General features: G+C 38.4%; 1 protein-coding gene across 4 annotated transcripts in view; it reads right to left on the bottom strand.

Moving 5' to 3' along the window:
* Window positions 1-26,209, bottom strand: part of LOC146559841 (neprilysin-like) — a 34,152-nt gene extending 7,943 nt beyond the window's left edge. Inside the window, exons 1-13 of one of the 4 annotated variants that reach the window (XM_085243625.1) lie at window positions 25,781-26,209; window positions 22,560-22,736; window positions 21,240-21,275; window positions 19,152-19,313; window positions 6,660-6,740; window positions 6,141-6,236; window positions 5,919-6,037; window positions 5,703-5,771; window positions 5,112-5,246; window positions 2,838-2,939; window positions 2,571-2,707; window positions 2,330-2,423; window positions 1,318-1,446 (exon numbers count right to left, since the gene is read on the bottom strand). In XM_085243625.1, coding sequence (XP_085099751.1) covers window positions 1,318-1,446; window positions 2,330-2,423; window positions 2,571-2,707; window positions 2,838-2,939; window positions 5,112-5,246; window positions 5,703-5,771; window positions 5,919-6,037; window positions 6,141-6,236; window positions 6,660-6,740; window positions 19,152-19,313; window positions 21,240-21,275; window positions 22,560-22,736; window positions 25,781-25,823 — 1,380 coding nt within the window. In that variant the 5' untranslated portion in view covers window positions 25,824-26,209. Of the gene's footprint in view, window positions 1-1,317; window positions 1,447-2,329; window positions 2,424-2,570; window positions 2,708-2,837; window positions 2,940-5,111; window positions 5,247-5,702; window positions 5,772-5,918; window positions 6,038-6,140; window positions 6,237-6,659; window positions 6,741-19,151; window positions 19,314-21,239; window positions 21,276-22,559; window positions 22,737-23,314; window positions 23,712-25,368; window positions 25,550-25,780 lie in introns of those variants that run through there. The other 3 variants (XM_085243627.1, XM_085243626.1, XM_085243628.1) reach the window with 3 other exon arrangements.
* Window positions 26,210-26,660: the final 451 nt, after the last annotated feature.

Below are 26,660 nucleotides of genomic sequence, written 5' to 3'. Positions count from 1 at the left end.
ATTTTTAGATTAATCAAGATGCTGGAAAAACTCCTGAGAGATTTTGGGCTATATTGACATGATAGCATCAGCTGCTGCAGATTTGTTTCTGCATATATCCCGTTCAACCCTGTCCCAAGGGTGGTTTATTATTGTATTGACATCTGGTGATGTTATGTTCAATAAACCAGCTTTATCATACAGTGTGTTATTCTGTTGGAACACAAAAAACATCAGAAGATAGATAGACTATACACATAGACTATGGTGTTTAAATGACACTTAATTTAAAACCCCAAAGTCTATCATTAAATTTCCCCCACACCATTACACCACTAGCAGCTTGTGCTATTGATTCATGGCAAGGTGGAACCATGCTTTCAAACTGAGATTTATTAGACCAGGTACCATGTTTCCAATCATTTATTGTCTAGTTTTGATGAGCTGATGTAAGTTACAGCCTCAGTTTCCTGTTCTAAGTTTACAGGAGTGGCAGCGATTGTGGTCTTCTACTGCTGTAGCCCATCTGCTTTAAGATTTGAGGTGTTGTGACCTCTGAGATGCTCTTCTGCATACCTTGGTTTATAAAGTGGCAGATGAGTAAATATTGTATCGATGGTATACTAATAGCAGCAGTATAAAACAACAATTTACCTAAAGTACGCACTGAAAGGAAAGAAGAACATATCAAAAAGATACTGTATCTGTGTCACTTAAAGAAAGTGTGGCAGCTGCAGGTCAGTTAGTCACAATGAAATGTGTGTACTGTGTGCATCAGAGGATGTACTGCCATACAAAGATACTGTAAAATTCTTGATGATATGACAGAAATGTACAATAATGTATTTCTATTTTTGAAAGTTGTACATGGTCGCAAATAAAAATTGATTCACATGCACAATGTCAGATGCCACAGCTCACACATACACATGCATAGGCAGTTTGAATTTACAGTGTGGGTGGTGTGATCATGCTAACAAGGACACCTTGTTCAGCTGCTTTGAGTGGAGGCAAGCAAAAACTACAGTATTCTGATAGACAAGACACAAATGTGACAAAAACACAAGTGGGTGTCAAAATACTCTCCATCAGATGTGCCTGAAACACATGTTTTTTGTTGTATGTATGACTAACTGAATACATAAACGTCCACACTCCTCTTGTAATGCCCTGCAGAGGCATTTTTAGATTATCAGTTTCAGCTTTCAATAAACAAGGTGCGGAATTCCATTACAGAGATTGTATCTTGTCTAATGAAGGATATTTCCAAGAGCTCTTTATCTTTGATTGAGTCTAATGTGTTTTAACAATACAAAGCCTAATGCACCTTCTACTGACCAGTTCTTTACTCTTTTCAGAGAATGCCTCCTGCACATAAAGTCGTCCCACAGCATTTTCCAGGTTGTTGTTGACGTACAGAGCACACTGTCGCCACACTGCTGCCTCTGACGTCGTACCAGACAGAGCCTGCAGGGAAAGTAACAAGGCACAGATCAATTAAAGATGAAGGATAAACTGGTCAGCATATTGTTTAAAGAGGCTCATGGCAATAGGAAATGGGGCAGTGGGGAAATGATTAGATTAGAAAAAGGATTACCAAGATTTTTAAGGCATGGAGGAAGAATATGAATGAAGCAACGTGTTGAAATCGACTGTTTATTAGAGCCTGACTGATACTGCAGTTTTAGCATCAATTAAATAGGTGTGTGGGTGGCGGTAGGGTTTGATTCCCATCCCCCACTTTATTTTAAAGAATTTTTCAAAATGAAAACTCTTAACCCCCCCCCCCCCCCCCAAAAAAAAGTCATTGAAAATATAAAATCTTCTAATTTCTAAAAATGTGCCTATTTTGCATGTTGCATAGACAAATCTCAAACATGTTTTAACCTTAGATGGTTTTCCAGTAGCCTTGTCAGTGTTAGAAGATAAACTGTATCAGCTTAAGGTAACTGATATTGCTTTATGAAAGTAGCAAAAAAGTGCAGTAAATAACCATTTGGAAGCAGCCTTATGTGCTAATGTAACTGTGGTTTAGATCATTTCTGTTTAGCACTAATTGCCAAGTGTTAACATGCTCACATATTCCAGCAAGGTGGTGACAGTGGTAAACAAACCTGCAAATGATCAGCATGTTGGCATCTTAAACATGATCCCATGCTAACTTTAGCATTTAATTCAAAGCATAAGTATTGTCATTTAGCCCCATACCAGCAGGAACATTACTGCAAACATTTTTAACTGCTTTGCACCCTGTGTTGTTTGCATTTCTTTTAATAACTTAGGTAAGCAGCAGTGTCTGCAAACAGGACCTTCCATGGACTATAACAGCATCAAGGTCCTGTACGTGTACCTTGCGGAAGGCTTTCCTGGTGTCTCTGTAAGCTCTGCTAAGACCCACCACCATGTTCATAGCAAAACGCCACACCATGTAGTTCTGCAGATCCCTGTGAGTAGACAGAAACATGTTGAGAAAAAAGCAATCATACTCACACAAAGCTATCAATACTGTGCACTCCCTCCCCCACAAGCTTAGAGACAAAAACAGGCTTTTATACTCCATCACAGATACAGACTTAAATGAACACACCTACCTCTTGGTGTATTTGGCCAAGATCAGGTTGAGCCTTCTGTAATAGTTGGGCGAGTAGTTTATGACCTTTTCTGTGTCAGGGACGCTGATGTTGACTGTATTCATTATTTTAGCTGTGAAGTAACTCCAGTCAAATAGCTTCAAAAGGAGTTTGTTTGTTTTTTAAATCCCCCCAGAGATAAAGAGGAGAAGAAGATAAAGATGAGAAAGAAGTATCTATGTGAAATGAAAACAGCAAACTGTGGTACATAAAGAATTTTTTTTTTACCTGTGATTCAACCTCAAGGGTGAAGTTGGCGTTCAGGTCCCCCAGTTCCATCTTGTTGTAAAGCAACACCGGGTTGTTACGATCCTCTGGGGTATCAGTAGCCTTGGAAAGAGCAAGACAGAGGGGCTAAAAGTCAAGAATGCTGTCACAACCCTCCTGTTTCCCGACACATGCGTACAGTTGCAGTGCAGGTCCAGCAGCATCAAAAGTATTTGGCGTCCCAGGAGGCTTTGGCTCTGTAAATGTCAGAGCGCGAATGGTGTGACTGCCTTGTAAAAGCCAGCAGCTGAGTGGAGGAGAAGTGAAGCATGGCAGAGAGCAGAGCAGAACAGACTAGGATGACAAACACAGAGTGTGGAAAACTGTTGATGAAAAGTCACGGTGTTGGGATCAGGCTGGTTAACAGCTTGTTTTAGACATCAGCTGCTACAGACTGGAACCACAGACACACACACAGAGGAGGGAGGTTTGGTCTACAAATGGATGACAGGAGGGTCATCCCGCTAACAGAAACCTTTTGTGTTAAGTTAGATGAAAAAAAACAGAACTAGAATACAGAAGGAAGAAGGAACCTTTGAACCATCATCTTTCCAGTCTGTCAAGAAGTACCAGCTTAGACAGAAAGATAAAGCTACTGAACCTGCACAAAGTCTTTGCCCTGCTAAAGTTTTTGCCTGCATTTTAACTTACATCAGTTGTAGGTTGCCTCTTGTGGGATTATAATATTATTTTATGCCATGTTATACCCCTAAATAAAGATTGTGAATTATTATGTCGTTTTAGTTTGCATTATTCTCCTGAATTAGAAGAAGGTGATAACTATTGCATTTGTTAAACTGATTTGCATTACATTAGACTGCTGATTTATTGTGAATGAATGATATTGTTTTATGATGCATTATACTGCTGAGTTATAAGAAATACTGTTCGCAGAAAGTCATCGCCTTATTTGTCTGATTAGAAGAGAACAGAACATGCTGGAGTTTTCTGCCCCATCTCAGCAGGAGCAGATAAACAGGGAGCCAAGGTCGTAGCTTAGGCGCTGTGTGAGAGAAAGAATGTGAATGTTTAGGCTTTTATGATTAGGTGGGGGCCACTAGAGGCTATAAGAGGTTGATCAATGCTCCACCATTTTGAGATCTGATGCTGTCTGCGTACGGTGTCCATCTCCCACGCGTGTGATCATTAAAATCATTGTTTGACTCAACCCGGCCGGACCAGTGTTGTTATTGTGGTTTTTCCTCTTGTGTCCATCCCCAATATTTGAATCCGTAACACTCTATATACTGAAATGATCACAGTAATTATGTCACCACAGCCTGCAGCTCTACATTTAACTGCAGGTCAGTGAGCTCTATCAGGTATGATTCAGAAAATCTTGGATTTCACAAGGAGGCAACTCACTGAATCTCCTCAAAAATGTGCAAGTGTTTTTCATTATGTTGACTTGCTTATTAAGGTATCTGCTATTTTACTGCTTTATTACTGACAGTTTACTCCAAGTTACCATTCCAGGTTATGGTTAACTTTCTTCTGTAATATTTTAGTTGACTGTACTATTCAGTCTCAATGGCTGTCACCTCATTCACTAGCCTCAAAATTGAGATTAGTTTAGCTTAATACCAGCCTGCTTTGCATCACTAACAGTAGTTTTAAATCAATGACATCCCAATGTCTCTCTTTCCATTACCTGAAAAATATTCTCTTTCAGCTAACAAGAAGAAAATGTCACTCCCTTATCTGCACATAGGTCAAGGAGAACGGGAATGAAGAAGCTCAGAAAAAAAGGTGTATTTCATATTTTATAAAATGATATGTGTTTAACTACACGTCTTCTGTTGCTTATCATTGGAAAAGGGTAAGATGTGAGAAAGAGGTTTATTTTTGATTGTGGTGTAGTTCAGTTTGCCACATAATCTTGCTAGCTGTTTCATTATGGACAGCTCTCAACCACCAGGAAGTCTACACTAGCAACAGTGCCCAGTGACAACTAGCCAGTTTTAGTTTGACGATATCTATTTTATATCTACCACACTTCTCGCAGTGGACCGGGAATTATTTTACATTCAGTTATTGATCATAATCAGACTTGGAACTGGATGAATACTTGGAACTGAGCAGGCTTGAACTACAGTATGCATTACTGAAAACAAGATCTCTTTCCCATGGTTTCTCAAAGCCATAATAAGCATATTTTGAAAAGTACAGGAGGTTCTTAAGTATTTGAATTCATATTTCTACTTGTAAAACGGCAAAGCACAAATCCATACTTACATTAGCAATGTCTCTCTCCAAGTCTATAACTCGTGTCACCTCCTCTCTAATGCGAGTTTCATTGATCGCTAATCCTCGGTCCTTGCGCATCAGCTTAGCCAGGTCAATCATGAATTGCTCATAGGCCCGACATGCCTGCAAAATAAACACAACTTGTAACTCACTGATTTCAGTAACCACTGACTAAATCAAGATTTGACTGATACAAAGTCTGTCTATAGCAAACATGCATATCAATTAAGGCAAAATAGGAAGCTGTAAAGTGAAACCAGAGCAACGGACGTCTGTTCCACTCACACATCTGGTTTGGATTGAGATAGAGTTATCAGCATTATGTGTGTTTTCGTTCATCACATACAAACTCACTACATTTCTAAGAGTAGGAATAAAATTTATTTGTGCACTGATGTGAACGGATGTTTCGGCTGATAGCCTCATCATTTGTGGTTTTTTTGGAACAAATTCGGAGGGACATGAAATCCAGGGGCTCAGGTGAATAGTTGGAACTGCTTTCATTATTCATTGATTAAAACGCTTTAACTGCACTGCACTGGCGTGTGGATTTGTATACATGTAAACATGCAAACTGACCTCTGCATAAGGACCAGTGCATGCATAGTAATCTCTGGACACCAGGCCAAGGCTTGTTTGCTGGTCAAACTGGCAAGGAGAAGAAGACATTTATTTTCAGTATCAAAGCCAAATAAAGGCTTAGTCATTACCTTCAGTGAACAGAGGGACATGAGGGCTTTTTGAATATGAACAGAGGGAGGTGAGTTCTTTTCCTTGCCACAGGCATACACCTACATGAATGATATGCGAGGTTGAATCCCTGTCATCAGTGCCGACGAAAAAGTTAACCAAGAGCAGAGTTCCATATTTCTCATTCAACTTGGCAATAACGTCCTCCAACCTCCATGTTCTCCCTGAAGAAATAAGAAAAAAGAAGTGAAAAAGAAGTGAAAAGAAAGAAATGGCATCAATAACATCATGCCCAATGACACTTGAAAAAGAACCAAAGTTCTCTACCATAATTGGTCTCCCAGTTGTCAACAGCTATAGGCCACTCAGACACGTCAGGCAGCATGTCAAGCAGAGGACTCCCCCCTCTCAGCTCAATTAAACCTAGTTAGAAGCGAAAATCAAAGAAAATAGGTTTTGCAGTGTAGATACATTTATTTTCTACCCATAAAATTGTGAAAATCAATTAAAAAGAAATTCAACCACTGTATTGCTTTTTATCAAGTACATACTAAACCTGTGGCAATTCAGAGGCCTTAGAGGAGTTTATTGATGTGGCTTCCAAAGCAAATCACTTCTGAAGAAAGCATTCATTTGAATCATGTAAAGCTGAAATACTGCAGTTCTTTTTTTTTTTAAATTGATGATTCATGTATATTTTCATGACAGTTTTGTTGATAGACAACACAAAAACTGAATAAGAAACATTTAACCTTCAACAGCAATTTACAAAATGACTGTTCACATTAGGATAATAGAAGATCTAAAAAGGCATAGCGTGTTAATGTCTTTTGCCTGCTGACTCACTCTCATTGGTACAGGACTTGTAAAGGGTCTTAGCCTTGGTGAGAGCAGCAGCTTCCCCCTCCACTGTTTTTTCAAGGACACCTTCAAATAAAGAAACAGAGCAAGCATGAAGCAAACAATCACAGACAAAGATGAAGAAGCAAAGTTGCTCACTGCACAATAAGGAAAGAGGGAGTAGTTGGGTGCATATAACCTCAGGTACAACATAGAGGTTTTATTTTTCTTATCTCTGGGGATTCAAAAATTCAAGAATTCAGCTGTCATGCGTATGCATTTTATTTATTTTAATTAAGGGATGCTTTCGGTCTTTTTGTCAGAAAATGGCGACACTAAGTAAATTATGATATAAAGCCTTTGCAGTAGATAGTAACCGGTGACAAAACAGAAGAAATGTAATTATTCTAAGAAGAAAAACATGTCACAGCTGTTCTTTTCAATTTAATTGTTTTATTTCTCTCTAAATAAAAACAACCTGAATAATTATTATGAAAAAAATATTCAGAAAGTGCATTTTTTTGAGTCATAAACAAGTACAGAATAAATGGTCTTCTGAAGATAGTTTAGGTTTGCAGAAAATAGACAAAAACAAAGCTTTGATCATTTTTATTTTAAATGTTATATAAAAACACAAGCAACATAGTGTGTATTGGAATTTTCCTTTGATATACCAGGTGCCCCAAGAGCAAAGCTAACACATCAATACACTGTCAAAATGTGAATAAGGTGAACAACCAGTTTTACTTTGAATGAATAAATAAATCAATGAGTAAACAGATAAATAAATAGTGTTCTAGCTCCCATCTTTTAAATGGGCATGATAAATGTTATCATGCAAAATCATGTAAAAATAAATGCATATTTTATTCTGTGCTTGTCACAAATACCTTTTGGCATGGGAGTTACGGCACAGAGCAGACGAAAAGAGGTGGAAAGAAATCAAGGTGCAACAAAGCTGAAGGTGTGGCAGTAAAGGGCCATTTGGAAACAAGAGTGAGCACCAGCGCTTGTTTTATTACCTGCGTTCATTGCCTCTTCAACACCTGTTGTGGGCATATGGACGCCAGTTAGCTCAGCCTCAGGCTAGATAGCATTTCTAGGTAGACAGCTAATCAAAATGAGTGATAAGTGTTGGGGTGTAAACTTGCTAAACTGAGGGGGAGGGCATGGGGACCAATACTCTTTTCCTGTGCCGCCTCAAGGCACCAAGTTGCATATTGTAGCTTTAAAGTGTAACTATTCCTACAGGGACTGCTGTCACTTTTCAGCAGCAGCACACGAGCAGGAGCAACACGAGGATGTGCCTAAATACATTTTCTCATCATCAAGGTTCAAACACCCACACAGTCAGTAATTTTTGTGTTTGCTGCAAACCGCTGTGGTTAAAGCAAGTTTATTGTTATGTGATGCCGGTACAGAGTCTGTGTCCTCGGTGCTTCAAAATAACAAAACCTTACACCTACACAGGAGGTATCTGAAACTTCAGCTCAAGTCCAGCTGCTGGTTTGTCATTCAGCACCAACAATATGAAGAACTTAACTCTCCCTGCACTACGCTGATAAATTCATGAGCATGACTATCACGTCATAATGTTTCACTGCAGTTCAACTAGTATGCTGGGATTTCTAGGGGTGGTTCAGGGAACCTTGAAGAAAAAATTAGAGAGATGGTGAGCGCATTGAGTGCATTGAAGTGATAGGAAACATTGTAACAATGTAGGAACACAACATGATGTAGACTAAAGATATTCTGGTATCACAAAAAAAAGCAAACATAATTACATTTATTTTTCTCCATCGAAAAAAGTCTCAACTTTTCCCCAGCTTTTAGATTTTTTGTTTCTGTTCATCAACTGTATAGTTGCTTTATATGGCCTGTATCATGAATAATACATGATGTAAATGTCTTTCAAGTCTAAGTGCCTTGTGATATGCTTTGTCTACATACGGAATGTATGTAAATAGCTGCACTTATGATTGCTGTTGCTATTGTTTATGACAACTCAAGAGAAAGAAGCAGCCTTTATGTATTTCACATTTTGAAAATGTATCTCATCAGGACTATATGTGCATTTACATTTTCAGCACAAGATAGTGCATTTAATGTGCTAGTGCACTGACCTTTCAAAGACTGTAACCCAGGTTCATATCTGTCTACAACTAACACCTTTCCCAGCTACAAGTAGTAGTTGTTTGTTGTGAATACCAGTACAAATGCACGTGCTTACAACTACAGCGCTGTGCAAAAGTCTTGTGTCACCCATTTCTTTATATTTTGCTTCTGAGGACCCAGACTTTCTTGTAATTATTTTAAATGGTTTTAAGCTACACTTTTCAAAGCTTTTTAAAAGTTTTTCGTGGGACATGGGCTTCGTTTTCTCTTATTTTCAGTCCAGTCCTTTAACCTAACCATTGTTTGTTAGTTTTTTAGCCCTTAACACTGTGTATGATTCATGCATTAAAAAAAAAAACACCTAACTCAAGGGATGAACCAGTGTTGTGTCTACACAGAACAGAGAGCTTAGCAAAGAACCCATTTTAAATGGTGTCTTTAGGTATTTTGTTACTAGCCTGTCGTACAAACACATCATTTGTTCCTAACTCTATAGTTAAATCCTATGTAAAATGCCAAGGATAACACTGTTTCTTAGGCATAAAATAACATGTTTGCACCAACAAGGTGATTCCCAAGGAGCTAGGTGAAAACCTGGCATATCCCAGCGCAGTCTGCAGCGTGTCCTTAAAACAATAGAGGAAACTGGACAAGTGAAGTACAAAACATCTATAGTAGTATCTACAGAGTAGATTTAGCTCTTTCAATGCTGTGCACACAGATAACTAACAAAAACTTTTGGCCAAGGTACAGCCAAAGAGAAATTGCTACAGACCGAACTACAGAGATAATGCCCGTTCATGAACTCGTGGCTTCTCAGAACTGGCCTGCTGTCTAGAGAACCAGTCATCTAAACAACAAGAGTGAACGATTGAAGTCATTCATTTAGATTATTGTAGCATGTTTAAACATTTAGTCCCTCAGGGATGGCTTTTTGAAGATTTAATGGAAGAATTCATTGGTATAGCTAGCTTAGTATTTCAGACTGTGTGTCTCCTCTGCATTCATAAACTTCCGCTTGTTGATAGCCACAAAGACAAGCTGTGCAAACACTGTCTGGTTAGTACAATCCTCCTTTCTTGAGTCTAAAAGAAAGGATTTAAGGTCATTTTCCCCATGGCTTTTAGTGTAGCAGACTAAATATTCGGCAAATACAAGCATGTATAACCTGCATGGTAAATGGTAAACAGACTGGCTCTTATAGAGCACCTTTCAACTCTACCTGTACTCAACGCGCTTTATTCACCCATTCACTTTTTTGTGAATGCTTTCTATCTAACATTCACACACAGTCTCAAGAGCTTGGAAAGAAACATTCACGCACATTCATGCTACAACGGATGCAATAGAGAGCAATCTGGGGTTAGTGTCTTGTTCGAGGATATTTGGCACACAGACTGGGAGTAGCCAAGGACCGAGCCACCAACCTTCCAATTAGTGGATGACATAATTTACTTCCCGTGCTGCACTCACCCTGATGTCTGAAAATTAGCTTTTTCTTTCTGACAACACAAAACTCATAAAAAATAAGAAATGAAATAATATATAAATCATGTGCTGTGTTGCTGCAGAGATTTTGACTAAGATCTAAGAAGGATATACAAAATATCCCTGACAAAAAATGCTACCAACATTTCAAAAGCTTAAATGATATTTTCTTTGTTTTATTCTTCCTGGTTGTTTTGACATTATCCAAGGAGAGCAATTTCTGTGTTATCAAAAGTAAACTCTTCAGTGGGTGGTTAAGTAGGTAGGATGTGTTAGAAAGATAACCTTTGATAACCTTTTGACTTTGACAAGCCGTCACATAGCTCAACATGACCTGAAAGCTTCCTGACAATTATAAAGTTATCTTATAAATATTGCATCAACAGATATACACCATCATGCTGCACAGCTCAGTGACACACCAGGATCAATACAGGAAAGAGGATGGAGTTTAAATTACACGGGCGCTTGACAGCCAACTTTCCCCTGAGTCCAAAAGGACAACAATCCTGTCACTATGAGTTGGGTTGATATGAAAAGATAACAATAAGAACAAATTAGATTTTTTTAACTGCTCAAAAAAAAAGGATTTTCAATGCAGCTCTCTACAGTTTAAAGATCTGGGTTTCCATAAATTACACAATTCATTTTTTTTTAGGAAAGATTATCAACTTTAATATTTAATTTATCAAGATCTGATATGAAATATCATTTTTTTCCCCTTTATAAGCAGTAGGTCTGCAAAATACATATTTGAGCAGTTTCACTCTTTGTTTCTGCAAATTCAGTTTGGATTAAATTTGTTTTCTACAGATTCTGGTGACCCATTATTACCTCAGTGCATCAAATACTGCTGATCTGTCACATGTTGCTGGCATCTCTTCCTTACACACAAAGTGTTTTGGCAGCAGCTGTGGCAGAGAAAGATAACAGTTCTGTTTCAAAGGTTGATATTCCTGTGACTCAGGGATGGCCGGAGGTTTTTCTTTTCTTATTATTGTTATTATTTCATTTTCAGCATCTGACTTCCATTGGGCTTTTGACTTACACTGTCACTCACGTGTTATCGTTAGACAATGAATACAGCTGGTAATGGTTCACAACAGTAATCCTGCATGTAGGAAAATGACACCTCACCACTAGGTTTAAATGTGGTGCAAAAGAGTGCCTTTGAAGCTTTCATAACGGGTGAGTAAGGGGGTGAGAGATGTGCAAAGCCAGCCACTCATTACACACATTAGTATGTGATGAGAAAAGGTTGGATTCAGAAATCCTTGGACACAGCTTTTTTTGTTTGTTTGCCATATGGGTTACTGTGGTTTGTACCAGTGACCATCAAATTATAATTGGTTCATTCTAGTGTTAAAGAAGAGTCATAAAAAGATTTCCACAAAACATGAAATGATTCCAAGAGATACCTTTTCAAATGGTATCTCTATCTCCTGCTGCACAAAACATCCTTTACCCCTTGGAATAAAAAGGAAAACAATCACGCTGTGACAGCCACCATCCACTGACCTCAAGCCTACTAAGAACATGAGGAGCATTCTTTAAAAGGAAGATCTATAAGAGTGGGCAACAATATAGCAGGAACCAGCAGCTCCGGGTGGCAGTATTGACATCCTCAAAGGAAATCCTGACTACTATACACAGACCTACAAGTAGCCCAACTGATGAGAGAGTTAGATTTAAAATGACATATAAAACCAACTTAGAGGTTTCTTTATTGTGCTTATTTTATGTTTATATGTGTTTTTGGATCACAGCACAGCACTGTTATCTATAGATCTGCCTCGGAAAATAGAAGATATAATTAACGTGGCTCAGATACTGCCTCCCCCACCTCTGAGTAGGCTGTTATCACCTAATTAAATGGTACAGCAGCTCAATCGGACTGAGATCAGGTGAGGGACAAGTATATTCTTCATCCTCCTATATTCCACCATAATGATGTTGTATCCATTAGTTTCTTTCAAAATTGGTATGCTGAAACACAGAGAACATCATTTATCCAAATACAAACACAGGCTAGAATTTTGCACCAAATGCTCAGTGTGTAGTTTTGAGTGGGTTTTTTTTTTTTGGTTCATTTGCTACTTTTTTAAGTAATTTCCTTCCTTTTTCCCTCATAGGTCTACTTGTTTTCACTTCTTGCATAACTGCATTTCACTTCAGACTCTTTATACCGTGTTCGTATTTCGAATCCTCCCATTTTCTTATTACCATGTGTGCACTATTTATGTGCTCATTTAATTGTAATGATGTCCTGAGATAGAGACCCTTCACAGGGCGCTTCCTGCAAAAGGGCACAGATCATGTGTGTGTGATTGGATTACTGACTGCCTGGCGCTAATGTTTAACCACAGCAAAGGCTTACCCTTTCACTCTCTTTTCTACACACACACACACACACACACACACACACACACACACACACACACACAAACAAACAAACAGACACACTTTCTATCACCCCTTATGTGTGTATTTGGATTTATTTGAGAATGGATTTTGTGCCACCTGATGTTTGCTTGAGACGTCACGTCAATTTGAACCAAACCACTCAGCATGATACAGAATCCGAATTTAGAGTTTCTACCCTCTGCATTGCCATTTTATCCCTGAGTGTTTTTCATTCCACAAGGCATTTCACTTGCAGTGTTTTTAGTGCAGCTGGATTTGCTTACAATACATGACTATAAAGGATGTACTTAGTGTATATTACGAGCAGAAATTGCAAATGAAGTCAAGACTGAAATGAGTCAAAAGTGTTTTCAGACTCTAAGTTTCCTGCTTTACACATTTGTAGGGACAATAAACCCACTGCGAGGAAACGTCTTTACCAAAGGAATACAGATTAGCTTTAAAAATTTTATGCAATAGCTTTAACATCTCAGCTTCTCTGAGGCAGCCCCGTCTCCTGTTCCCATTCAGCTAAAATTTATTGAAATGTGTTATCTAAGACTGTTTGTTTGCGATATATCTGAAAATGACTTCCTAATTAAAATTTCTTTGTCTTTTTTTTCATGGCTTTGCTAATGCTGTACATTTTCAGGTAAAAGATATTATATCAGACCGTGTACTCAAGAATATTCTGGAGAAGCTTCTATCGGTTAATGTTGTAAAGAAGCAATTGCATAAAACCATAATATTTTTCTAAATGTCACAGAGTAGTCTAGAGCCATAATTCTAGCCAATCAGTGGCAGACTTGAAAAGAGTATCAAAATCAGAACATCCTATGATTCAACCCCCTGTGGTCTAGGCGAAAGGATGGTAGGAAATCATTCTGCTTTTTTTTTCTGAAAAAATACATTTCTACTCCATATGCCCAGTGAGTTTTTATTTATTTTTTGTTTAAGTGAAATTGGCTAGTCAGGTTTTTGTTTGCTCTCTGTGTGCTATTGCTGGGAAATATCTGGGCAGAGGAGCTATTCTGAGGGTCAGCTGCCCCACAAATAAAACGTTTGAAGCAATTAGGTTGGAAAAAAAACTATTTTTTGTTACTTATGTTTAAACTAAAATAGGCTGAACAACTGCACTTTAAATCTCCATTTGTTTAAATTAAATATTAATTACAATTAATATTAATACTAATTAGTTAATACAAATGATGTTTTGTTAATAGAATGTACATAAAAGATGCACATAGCCAATATAGTCATTGGATAGAAAACTCCCATTATGAGGCCTCGCATTAATAATAATGGATTGGATTTATATAGCGCTTTTCAAGGCACCCAAAGCGCTTTACAATGCCACTATTCATTCACACACTGGTGGAGGTAAGCTACAGCTGTAGCCACAGCTGCCCTGGGGCAGACTGACAGAAGCGAGACTGCCATATCGCACCATCGGCCCCTCTGGCCATAACCGGTAGGTGGTAGGGTAAAGTGTCTACCGCCTACTGCCAAGGACACAACGACCAGGACAGAGAGCCTGGGAATCGAACCGGCGACCTTCCGGTTACAGATGCGCTTCCCAACCACGGTTGCCGCATTGACTGCTTTTGCTGTCATCATCTTAGCTATTAGAAAATAGAGGTCACAAGAAAGGAACAGGGGGGCCTTGTGGCAAATTGTCAGTCACCAGGTAAGCCCACCTAAGGCACACCCCTCTCTATCATCCTTTTTGACTCTAATTATAGTTTTAAAAATAAATAATATCTTGCGTTCAATAAGAAGTAGACAAATTGAACTAAAACCTTCAACGGATCTGGAAAGTGTTTACTCAGGTTAATGTTTAATTAGATCTTAGATTGCTTTCTGAAATCAAAGTAGCAGCCTCCTGCTGGCACATCAGCACTGGCTTCATGTTTCAGACCCATAAGTTACATGCAACTTTCATATACTTAGTGGTTATAGAGCTATTACATGTAGTCTTGTTCCCCATTCAGTAACAAAAACAGTAATTTCTTAGAGCTTGGCTGCGCCACAGCCTACTTTGCTATTGTGTAAACTAAAATAATCCCAGCAGTTGCTGAAACAGCCATATAGCTCAACACTGCAGTTTTCAAGTAAAGGTAGTAAGTATTTAGTCCCCCCCTCCCCCCCCAAAAAAAGCAAAATCAAAACTTTGTATATACTATACACTCGTTCTGTCAGTTCTTGTTAGTCAAAATGCCACTTTATTACTCTTAGTGTTATTTACACAGGAAACTCAGACATTTGGCTTTAGGACAGCTAGCAGGGGAGGTTATTACCTTAGTGGAGGTCTAAACTATTTCCTTTTATTCATAAGCATTTTTTCTGGCAAAAACATATTCACTTCAGGATTTTAGTTCAATATGTTTTTGTTGGAGAAGAATTACTGCATTAATATTCATATTATTTTTCTTGGCCACACACCTCAGGTCAGCTATATTTATTTGATGTGTTTATGAGGAGTCGAGTTTCTGTGGTGTTTTGCAACGATTCTTGCTGGAATTTTGATATGAGGAGGTCATGTGAGCAAGCTATTTATCATGAGCAAGTCCTACTGTGGTCAGTACTGTTTGTCTTACAGTAAAGCCGTATTTCAGTTATTGTTGTCACAGACAGACAGTCTCTTCAGTTTGTCATAAGTTGTTAGCATCATGCAGAAAGAAAATCTCATATCTGGACACAGTGTTGATGCCACAGCTACCACACAGGTTTGTTTTGAAGCTCTTGATTATGCCGAATTCCACAAGAAACGTAATCTGCAGGCGCTGCCCTGGTTGGATTTTGCTCTCAATAGTCAGATTTAGACCTATATAAGAAGCACCTCACACAATCAAATCAAATCAAATCAAATCAAATCAAATCACTTTTATTGTCACATCACATGTGCAGGTACATTGGTACAGCACATGTGAGTGAAATTCTTGTGTGCGAGCTTCACAAGCAACAGAGTTGTGCAAAATACAATAATGTAAACAAGCAAAATACAAGAATGGCTACATCTGAAACTAATAAATATATGTACAATATATAATAGTATATGCATTTCTGGATGTGTATACTAAATATTTTTCTACGCGCGTGTGTGTGTGTGTGTGTGTGTGTGTGTGTGTACACATATTTTACAAATATGTGTACAAAATATGTACAAAATATGTGTACAAAACAAGAGAGCAGCAGTGTGCTCATATACAGATAATGCACAGATAAATGTACACACAGACACAGACACACACACACACACACACACACACACACACACACATATATCTGCCTTTGTTCCTTCCTAACTAGTTTGTTCCTTCCTGAAACACACTAGTTAGTAATTAAAAGAGTCACGGTCAATTAGTTAAATTATTGCACAGCATGCCACACCTGAGGAGGGGGAACTGAAAAACAAAATTCTACCAGCCTCGTGCACCTACGTACACACAGCTGTGGTCACATTCAGGGTGCAGATCCTCATTACGGATCATTACAGCATTTTACAGCATCTGAGAACAATCCAAGGCATTTACAAGCAGCCACAAATCTACACAGCTATTCACACACATACACATAGATGGAGTCATTTTTATTGCATGTCAGAGAGCCTAGAGCTCTGTGGTATCCAGGTGTTTTCAGGCCCCTGCAGCTGTTGACAGGAAAAGGATGTGCTCATCAGTAGGCGGTAGTATCCAAGTAAGCATCGGCAGCCAGGCCTAAGATCAGAGGTCTTATATTTGAGACCTCAGAGCAGAGGTCACAACTCTTAGGTCTCACACTTACAGTAAATTTGCCTTCTTACATATTTAGTCAATAGAAACGTTTTAGGGGCAAAGGTTTTATGGCTATAAGTCTTCAAAACAATAGAATGTGCACTTCAGATCCAAGGCGTTGTGTTTTTATTTTGTTTTTTTAAATGAAAAAAAAAGGACTTACACAGAGAAGCAAACAGAAAGTAAACCTGAACATGTGTGCATACAGTGCAGTCTGAGACGTTCCTACTGTGACAAGCTGAAGGAATGAGCGCAACACTGACTGCTGTTGGGGATTTAATCTGATGAATGACTGGAACCTCATGTCTCTCTGTGGTAAGCACAGCATTTAGAGCAATTAAGTCAATGATTGTAAAACATCAACCACTGCACTTTGCCCAGTGTTTCTGCCAAAACTTGCTTTCTTCCTTTCTCCTTTTATAGTAATGCAGCAGATATTAGTGCAAGACCTGATAAATCAGCCAGGTCTCAGCAACAATACAAGAGTAAGCATATTTTGTATGTGTAAAGTCATGCCGCAAACCCACACGGAGCCATGCAATGTGCATAACGGCACATACAATAGCATTTTCAAATGGTCAAATGAGTCTTTGTTGAGAAATGTTTCCTTCTTGCCCCCTTTGTGTGATTTTTATGAGTGCTTATACTGTCATTGAGAAGACAGAATAAAGCAGAAATGAATGGCTGTGAGTTGTGCAGTCCGAATAAGTTAATGTGCACTGCTTTTTATACCATCCCTAAGCTGTTTGTTAGAAGTCTAATTTAAAATCCCTGCAGTACCTCTGAGAATCTCGTGTTCAAGAAAATCACTGTGAAGGCGTAAGAGGCAGAATTTCAGCAATACACTTTTATAATTACACTACACAGAAGAAATAATGATGCAATTCTACCACTAAAAGGACCCTCTGAACAAAGGTATATAAATAAATGATCATTATGTTACAAGGCAATCTCTAAACCCTAATGAATGTTCTATTGATTGGTAAAAAGGTGTTGATCAAGAAGTAAAGAAAAAGTAACAAAATTAAAGAATTTGTTTTCCAAAACAAAAAAGTTTTAGAAAAGAAAAGCTTTTCACTTTAAAAATAGCATAGCATGATAAATCATTGTAACAGACGGCAGACAATATATACTTCATTTTGGATTAAATGCAAAAATTACTTCATTCACATCCACAATCATTTTTATGTTTTGAAACAAATCTCACCAACTGAAAATATCAGGGTAGAAAGCAAAAGAAAGACGATACTGTCCCAATGCACTAAACAGTGTGTTTATCCATCAAGACTGGACAAATGGATTACTCAAGGATGCTGCAAAGTCCACAAGACAAGCTGCACTTTAAACCCCATTTTTCCTTTCCCAATAAGGATGAATCTTTCTCATCCTCTCTAATCACTCTGTTTCTCCTGCAGCCACTCCACACTGTTTTTATTACAGAGAAAGGTACTGATATATACATTTCTAAATTTATGGCAGATGAAGAGTTTTCATTTTCCATGGAAAGTTTGTGTCCCATAAATATTTAGCACCCTGAAACAAAGGGCTCTGCCAACCTTCATGCAAACAACTTGAAACAAAGCATGGACCCATATGTACACACATGCTCAAATCTGCAAACACATTTGCACTTTAACTGCCTTTTTTGTAACAAGGACACTATACTCTAATGCCTACTAAAAACCTACAATACACTTGGGCGCACTCACACATGCAATGCTTAAATTGTGCTTTTTTCATCATAATGTGTTGGGATCTTTAGAAAACAGCTCACGCTCACACACATGCACACATATTGATAATGCCAACAAACTCCCAGCCCCCGTGGCATCAATGATATCTATAGAGCTGCGATCCCTGATGGACAGTCCTCCTTACATGTAAACTAGAGAAACCAAGTCAAGCTGTCCTCAGTCCTACAAAAAGTAGACCAATAAGAACGTATTGTGCGAGTGCTTCAGAAGTTTTCATAAGCTAAAAGCTTTGATACAACCCTAATTCCAAAAGAATCTAAAGACAAACAGAATTTTATTTAATAGAATATAAAAGAATATCAGATGTTTCAATTGAGAAATTGCTTAATTTTAAGACAAATGTTGGCTACTTTTAAATCCAACAACTTGGACGGCCCCTCTCTCCTTTTGTCAGGGGGCCACAGCATCCATGTTTTCCAGAAATAATTTCAACACAATGGAAAACTAAAACAGAGACCTTTGCACACTGTTTTCTTCATTCTGCCTCAGTGCACCTCTGCACTGTGTTTTTAAAGTACACAACTCAAATTTCAATTTGTCTGACTACAGAACTTTGACTCAATCTGTTTTAAATGAGCTTTGGCCTAGAGAAGATGTTGGCATTTCTGCATCATGGACACACGGCTTCACATTTGTACGACAGAGCTTTAGCCAGCATTAGTGGATGGAATGGGGAACTGTGTTCACAGACAGTGGTTTCTGGAAGTGATCATAAGCCTTTTCAATGATTTCCAGAGATTTCTTCAGATTTTTCTCAGTTTAAACATTTGATATGTTTTCTGTGTTCAATTGTGAAATAAATATAACTTTATGACATTGGTAAATCATTGCATTCTGTTTTTATTTTTGTTTTACACAGCGTCCCAACTTTTTCCGAATTGGATTTGTATAAACACTTTGGTCTGATTGCCTGCTTGTCTTTCTGTGCGTGCATCTGCTTGCGTGGGTGTGTGTAGGTGTCTGACCTTTGAGGATGACCTCCAGTTCATCTCGTAAGATGTCAAAGGTGCTGTATCTAGAGGTGGTTTCAGGGATGATGTTCTTTTTAAGCCACCCTCCACAGGCATACTGGTAGAAGTTGTCACAGGGGTCCACGTTAGCGTCCATGTTCTCAATGAGACGAGACGCTGCATGGACAGAGAGGAAACAAACTCCATGAAATGAAGGAATACAGAAATAAGCAAGCCATTGTTTAAGGATATACAGTTTCAGTAAAAAATAACCAACAAATATATGACAGTGTATATGCAACCTATAATTTGTATTCAAAATTGTGTATAGTGCTGTATAGTTTTTTCAACAAGTGCAAGTCAGTGAAACCTACCATTGCACTATATTTGGACAAATGTATTGACAGCAAAAAGCTAACAAGCTGCAGGCTACACTAAAAGGACTTATTTGAGTATTACTGATGTGAACACATTTTTGTTTAATAATTAAAACCATTGTTAACTTAAATTTAATAAAAATAAATGCATTCAAAGAATAAATATTAGGCTGAAAACAGAAAATATACAGTAAATGAAATCCCGTAAATGTGTGTGAAGTTAAATAACCAAAAAGTTGAAACTAATTTTATTGGGTTTCCCCAAAAGCAGATCAACCTGCCCTTCTCCCAGTCATAGATGGCACAAATAGATGGATAACAAGCAGAAAAATAGGTCAGAGACTAACACAGATCAAATTTTGTTTCATAAATGACTGTCAGCTGAACTGATATTCTCCTTGAACACACATGTCCATTCTTAATCACTGCAATTTAGGTGGATAATGGCAGATGGCAACTTGAAGTTCCAGTTAACATGGTAGCCAGCATTTCCATTTTTATATGGCTTGAAATAATGTGATATAACACATTGATAAGTGATCTGTGAAAATCTTTCCATGTTTTCAGTTGTTATATAAAGCTAAAGATATGAGCTGTCTGAGGCATTATAAATGGTTGACGGCATCTTTTCACATACGATTCAGCAAGACAGTGAAAAATACTTCAAAACACTGAAATGCTGAAACTTCACAGAGAACATTGACTAAGCAGAACGAAGGTAGGAATTGTTAGGGCTCTTTCTGTAGGTCACTGAATAACCTGTAAAAAGAAAAGAGCATTTGCAATCATGATCTCCCTAAAGCCTGAAATGCTTGCTGTTGCAGTAGCATAATATTCAACAAAAGAAGATACAAAAATACAATTCTCTGGTATAAATGTAACATTTGCAGCAATGCAAAAGGAAAAAAAGCGGTATAATGACAGTGATTGAGTTCAGCTTAGCACCGGTACTCGAGATATGTATACTTTTTTTAAACTGCAATTAAATTCCACAAGGCAGCTCAGAGATCTCCTGTGACAAGGCTGTCTGTCAAATTTGACTGAACTGGGACACCAGCTCCCCAAAAATGCATCAGAAATGAATCAGCATCTGTTGCTAGAAACGGGAGGTAGAGTTTTAACCAGTTAAACTTGTATTTCATGTATTTTTCTCTCCTATGAGATGTTTTTAACAATGTGAAAAAATAAAGTAATAATGTTTTATGTTAGTATAGATGAAGAGAGAGGCAGGGGTTCTTTTTTTTAAGGATAACAACAGAGTTGTTGGGAGCTACTCTTACAATTTTAGTAAAAATGTCATGTTCACTGACAGGAATCATGATAAAAAAAGAGGAGAGAGAGAAAGATAAGAAAAATTGGTTGTGTGACAACAGCTTTGTGTGATATTCATGAACGTTATACAAGATTGCTTATTGCTGGAGACGTGGTCAAAGAATATTTACAGTTGAAATAATGAACTCCATAACAAAATCTTAATATGCTGAGAAAAAGAAGTTTCAGCTTTGGACTGTTTCTCTTCATCTATATACCCGCTTAACGAATTACCAGTTTCTCAGCTTCTGTTTCCTATGAGAATCTGAAGTGACAATTTCTCCAAGAATGTATCTGAAATCCCTGGGCTTCATGAGGCAAACTCAGTTTTCCTATCTTCTCCGTCTTCCCTTGAGAAGAATCAAAGCCTGCGGAACGAGCCATTAAAGAGAATGCACAAACAAACACTGCTTACCTGACTGTGTGCAGTCCGCTGTGGTGCAGATTTCATCTACAGAAAATGCAAAACAAATCATTACTCAGTGGGATTTTTGCAGCTATCAGTCATGATGTCATATCCTATTCCTCTTACTCCACTTCCATTTTCTCTCAGTTCCTTTGTTTATTTGTTCTTCTTCTTGCAAATAACGTGTGTAACTCTCACTATCAGGAATCATTTAGATGGTAAAGTGTTAATGAAATTCAGTCTGACACAAGAAACAAAGTACTGTACGACCTTGAACAGAATGCTTCATGAGTTATGTGGAATTGCACATGATGTGCGCACAGCTATGTGCATGAACGGGCACAAACAAGGTGTTGAACTTTAATCTTCATGACTTGGTAGTTTACACATTTATGAAGCAAAATGCTATAAAAGCCTCAAACTTAATTTGATTCCTCTTTCTGTTAGATGATTGTTTTCTAAACCTGCAAATTTTCACATTCCTTTTATTATTATTTAATCTGTACATCTATAAATAAGCTTCCTATTATCACTATTAATTTATTCCTACATAGCTTGTGCCACATTCCATTAACCCTGGATCTGCAGTGATATAAGTGAAACTCCTAATATTATGTAAAATGAGCCTTCTGTCATGTGCAAGTGACAGTTTAATAAATCATAAAGAACATAAAAAAGCACGAAAATTCATGTATATGTTAAAAAACTGACAAATGAAACAAACTTATTTGGCTTCCACTGGCAAAGAAAGGCTTTCTCAGTGTCCTTTTATCATAATTTCTCCTGATTTGAAATAAACATCAAAATATATTTACATATATTCTCATCTGAGGTCAGATTTCGTACAATGGGTGTACAAAGGTGCCAAAAAACACAATGGAAACTTTTAAAAAAAGGACCTTTAAGAGTGTTTTCTTCATTCTGTCTCAGTGACTGCACTTCTGCACTGTGTTTTTAAAGTACACAGCTCAAGTGTCATCTATCACCTGAACAAAGTGCTGCTCTTCAGCAGGCTTCTTTGTGCTCACCATTAACCATGAACTCAGTTGAAAGCAATTGTCCTTCCATGTACACAGTTTAAAGGCAATCTTGAAAAGTTTGGAAAAGTTTGGTTAAGATGAGAAAAAAATGCTCGGTAACACTTGGTGACTGTCAAAAGTATTTTTAATTACTTGATGCATTTGTATTGATAAGGATTTTGTTAGGTGCAGAAAACCTTCATCAGCATGAGCCTGACAAAAAACCCCAAAATGTTTGTCCTTTGAGCTACTCAAGGTTTTCGATATTTCTTATTTATCTTTATCAGTCTTCTGTTGTTAGATCACTCACCCGTCTTCTGTGTGGCAAAGAGGATGATGAGGGCAATGATGACAATGAAGAGCAGGGAGACAATAGTAATGAGGCCGATCTCCAGGGAGGTCCATCGGAGCTTCTTAGCCGACTTGGGGGTGTTGGTCTCTGTCATTCTTGGCACTCCTTCTTCAACTGCCGCCTGTATCAACTCACCTACGGAGTTTTGACTGAAATGATTAGTCAGCTGAGAGCAAACTAATCAGCAGCTATTCTAATGAGCAACAAATTCTGATTTAGTAAGCAAAAACTTTAAAATGCATATATGCTGACGTTTGTAGTTTGTGTATACTGGTTGCACAAAATAAGTAACTTAATGTTGGCACATTGGGACATTTTTGCAGTTTTGTGGCAAATGTTGCTTTAATTTATTAGAAATGATTCAATAATTTAATATAAAAATAATAATTCAATCTAAATATAACAAAATGAATGGGTTCAGATAATAGCAGTGAGCCAAAAATATAAGTAGAACTAAAAATCCCAGTCTTTGGGAACCTTAAAGTTTGGGAATTTTTTTTTCTCTGTTTTTTTGGACCATGTACTTTTCTAACATGAAAGGTATTAGTTGAATCTTTTTGTTGCTTTCTTAGGCACATGCAGAAAAAAGAAAGAGAAAGTTAAAAGGAGATAAAAGACACGGCAATGTTAGGAAAACAAATGAGGGGGAAAAAAGAAACCGTAAAAACTTTTTTTTTCTTGGAGTGAAAGGTGAAAATAATGGAAGTTCTTACCCTGGTGACTGTACGCTCCCAACAACAAAAAAAAGGAAAGCAAAAGAAAACAAAAACAAAAACAAAAGAACAAAACGCAAAAACAGAGAAGGAAGCACACACTTCTGAAGAACAGAAAACAAGCAGAACCTTTCCTCTGCTCTTCTCTATGCAGTGTTGTTTTCCTCTCCGGGGCCAAGTGAGAACTTTACAAAGTTCATGAAACAAGTAGTTAAGTCTATCTCTGAAGGCAATTAATCCTTAATCCTTTAACAACGCTGCACAGACATGCACTCATTCAGTGACTGCACACAAACACTCATCCACAGCCATGCTCTCATACACACTACAAGCTATAGTGTCATGAGGTGTCTATGCAGATGGGTGAGTCTTGCCACATGCAGGCTGAGATGAGAGCGCTGCGTGACCAAAGGACAAAGTCTCCTAACTTTCTTTGAACGAACAGACAACTACAGACACACATCATGTCCTGTACTCCCACACACCCCCAATCCACATTTATCAAACGTAACCACAGTCTTGCTGGATGTAAATTCACCTATCAATCCACTTCATGACTAAACAATAACCCGAGGTAAAGTAAACCTCTGAGGTTATGGCTGTTATCTAGCATGATAAGCCACTATTACACACACCAAGCACAGATCCCCACAGGCAGGGTGCTTTCCCAACTCTACACCGAAACCAAAGCATGTAAGACATCACCAAGATTTACTACAGGGAATTGACAACTGGATTTGTTTCTACAACTGTAATAAAGGCAAGGGAAAATATGGAGGGGAAACAAGTGATTGAAAAGATAAAAAAAAGGAGATGAGACAGTACGATGACACAAGTTGATATGTTAGTCGCAACTTCCTGTCAACCCCTCTCAGACTGCAGGAGGGGGCAGAAACTTTGTCTGCGAACACACACATCACTGTGACAGCAGTCCCACAGCTCTAATAAAACCATGTGTGCATGTCAGCATTGTAGAGGTTGTATATTATATTCAGCCACGCTTCTTGACACTTTGCATGCCAAGAAGTCGAATGTCTGCAAAATATATTAAAAGGGAAACTGAACATAAAGACGCAGTGAAGGAATGTGCAAAAAGAGTTGAGAGCAAGAGGAAGAAAAGGTGCAAGAAAAACTGAGCAGGACACTGAGAGGTCCTGAGTGACTCCCTAAAAGTGTATCCAGGCACGTTTAGCGGAGTCCTATAGGAGCACTAATACTGTCCCACTCGTGTTCTATTTGTCATTACGCTTACTGCTGTGTTTCTGGGGCTACAAATATAAAGTAAGGTTATTCTCATTTACTCATTAACATTGGATCTGGTTAGGTTAAGGGGACCTGTTAGCAGTGACAGTGATGCTTTTATTAAAGAGGTTTACTCTGTCAGTGTGTGTGACAGAGAACACCTAATCCATGTTAAATGTTGCTACTCCAGTTACAGGATGCAGTCAATATTTTTTTTTCTAATGCTGTGGCTCTGAGTGTATTTGAAAAGTATGCACTGCTGTGTCTGTATTTTAAGATAATAGTTTATGAAAGGAGCCACAAAAATCAAAACTCATTTTTTTCCCACTCTGTCTGCCTTTCTTGATATATCTAAAACATAAACAGCCCAAATCTTGTGAGACCACACAAACCCCTTCAAAATTAAACCCATCATTCACTGAGACACCTGAAAACACCCATGTGCCCATACGCACACGCACACATACACAATCGACACAACACTATTTGCAAAGTCACTTTTTTTTTTACAACTTACATACATGTGAGCATTTAATATGTCCAGAGTCTAAATGGGTTTGAATACATGGAGGAATGTGGCCTACTTTAACTGAAAATAACACCTTCTCTGAGATATGATTTTTAGCGCGGGGCCTATAGCTGCACACTGAAGACTAAAATCATCTTTGAGTGAAGAGTCCCTGTGCGCAAAAGTGCTGTGATCTAGATGAAATGAAGTCCACCTCTTAAATTGCTGTCCAAATGGTTTTTGCAAAAGCAGTATGAATGCAACAGTAAAAATAACTTTTAAAGGGATATAACACCAAACTTACAGCAACACCACCAGTCCGCACACAGCTGGAATACAGTGCACTAGTATCACAGAGAGGTTAGAGGATACCCAGCTGGAACAGTGTTTTCTTGACGCACCAAATGCATCTAAGTTTTAAACTATGGTGGGGAAAAATATAAGCCTCAGCGCACACACCGTGCTTCGCAACCGAGAAATGCGTGCCAGCTCCTCATCTCCTGTTGCACGTCAGAAACTCCGAGGGGGGTGGCATGATCAACTGGTGCACGCTGCCCCGTGTCACTGAAGCAGCACGGGCGCACAAGCAAAACCGATGCGCGCGCACACACGCGCGCACACTCACACATACGCTCACACACACACACACATAGAGGCGCCGACGCACACAGATGGCACAGCTTTACAAGAGCGCTTGGTTTGCGTGAGCGACTTACCAGATATGTCGGGAAATTTACGGTCGATGATATATATGGGCATCACATCCACTGATCAAACATCCATCAAATCCACGGAGGGAACGCGAACTGCTGATCGATCTATTCCAGACGATCTATTTGCTTCACCCGGGATTTCAACAAGACACAAACCGATCCCGCCTCTCTTCTTCTCCTTCTTCTCCCTCTTCTCTTTCCTCTGGCTGTATATTCTAGGAGTACAAGAACACACAAACGAACACACTCACGCACAGACCCTTCTCTACAACTACCTACTGTACTATACCACATCTACCCAGAGAGGATCGCTGAATTGAAAATGATCCATCAGAGTCTTGCGCAACTGTGTGATCCACACAGGGGAGACCCCATATTTATACAGCCCGTGACATACAGTAAAGCAGTGAAGTAGCCCTCTGAAGTTAGCCGTCCATAGAGTCGTTGCCTCCTCCGCTAGGGCGACGTTTAGAAGTGACCCTGTCAGCTGCACTTGCTACTAGTGGTGCCTAAATAGCCCCAAGGCGCAAATTCAGATGAACAGTGCCATGGACTGATGTGTACCTTATTTCGTATAGCCTACTTATACAGCTTTTAGTAGCTTTTAAGCCTGAGCAATAATGGCAAACTGTACAGCAAATTCTCTGTTTTTAAGCTACACTATGCTTAATGGGTCTAAAATGCATAATTTGAATTAATAAGGACAAGCAGCTTTTAATGGAAATATTGCCTGCATTGATTTACATATGCAAGAAAAAATGATTTGTAATAGTGCAATCGACATGTAGGCAATAGGGACACGTGGATTAGTCTTCCTTTCTTTTCTTTTCGTTTCTTTTTTTTTGTCCCTGGAGGCCTAGACAGTCCTAAAGATGCAAACATA

This window comes from Mchenga conophoros, linkage group LG14, assembly GCF_057382185.1.
Source record: "Mchenga conophoros isolate Kocher_MC1m ecotype Shallow Benthic linkage group LG14, M_conophoros_male_GT1.1, whole genome shotgun sequence".
In the NCBI taxonomy this organism is placed as follows: domain Eukaryota; kingdom Metazoa; phylum Chordata; class Actinopteri; order Cichliformes; family Cichlidae; genus Mchenga; species Mchenga conophoros.
Note: the sequence above shows the minus strand (reverse complement) of the source record. Positions and strands in the feature narration are given on the sequence as shown.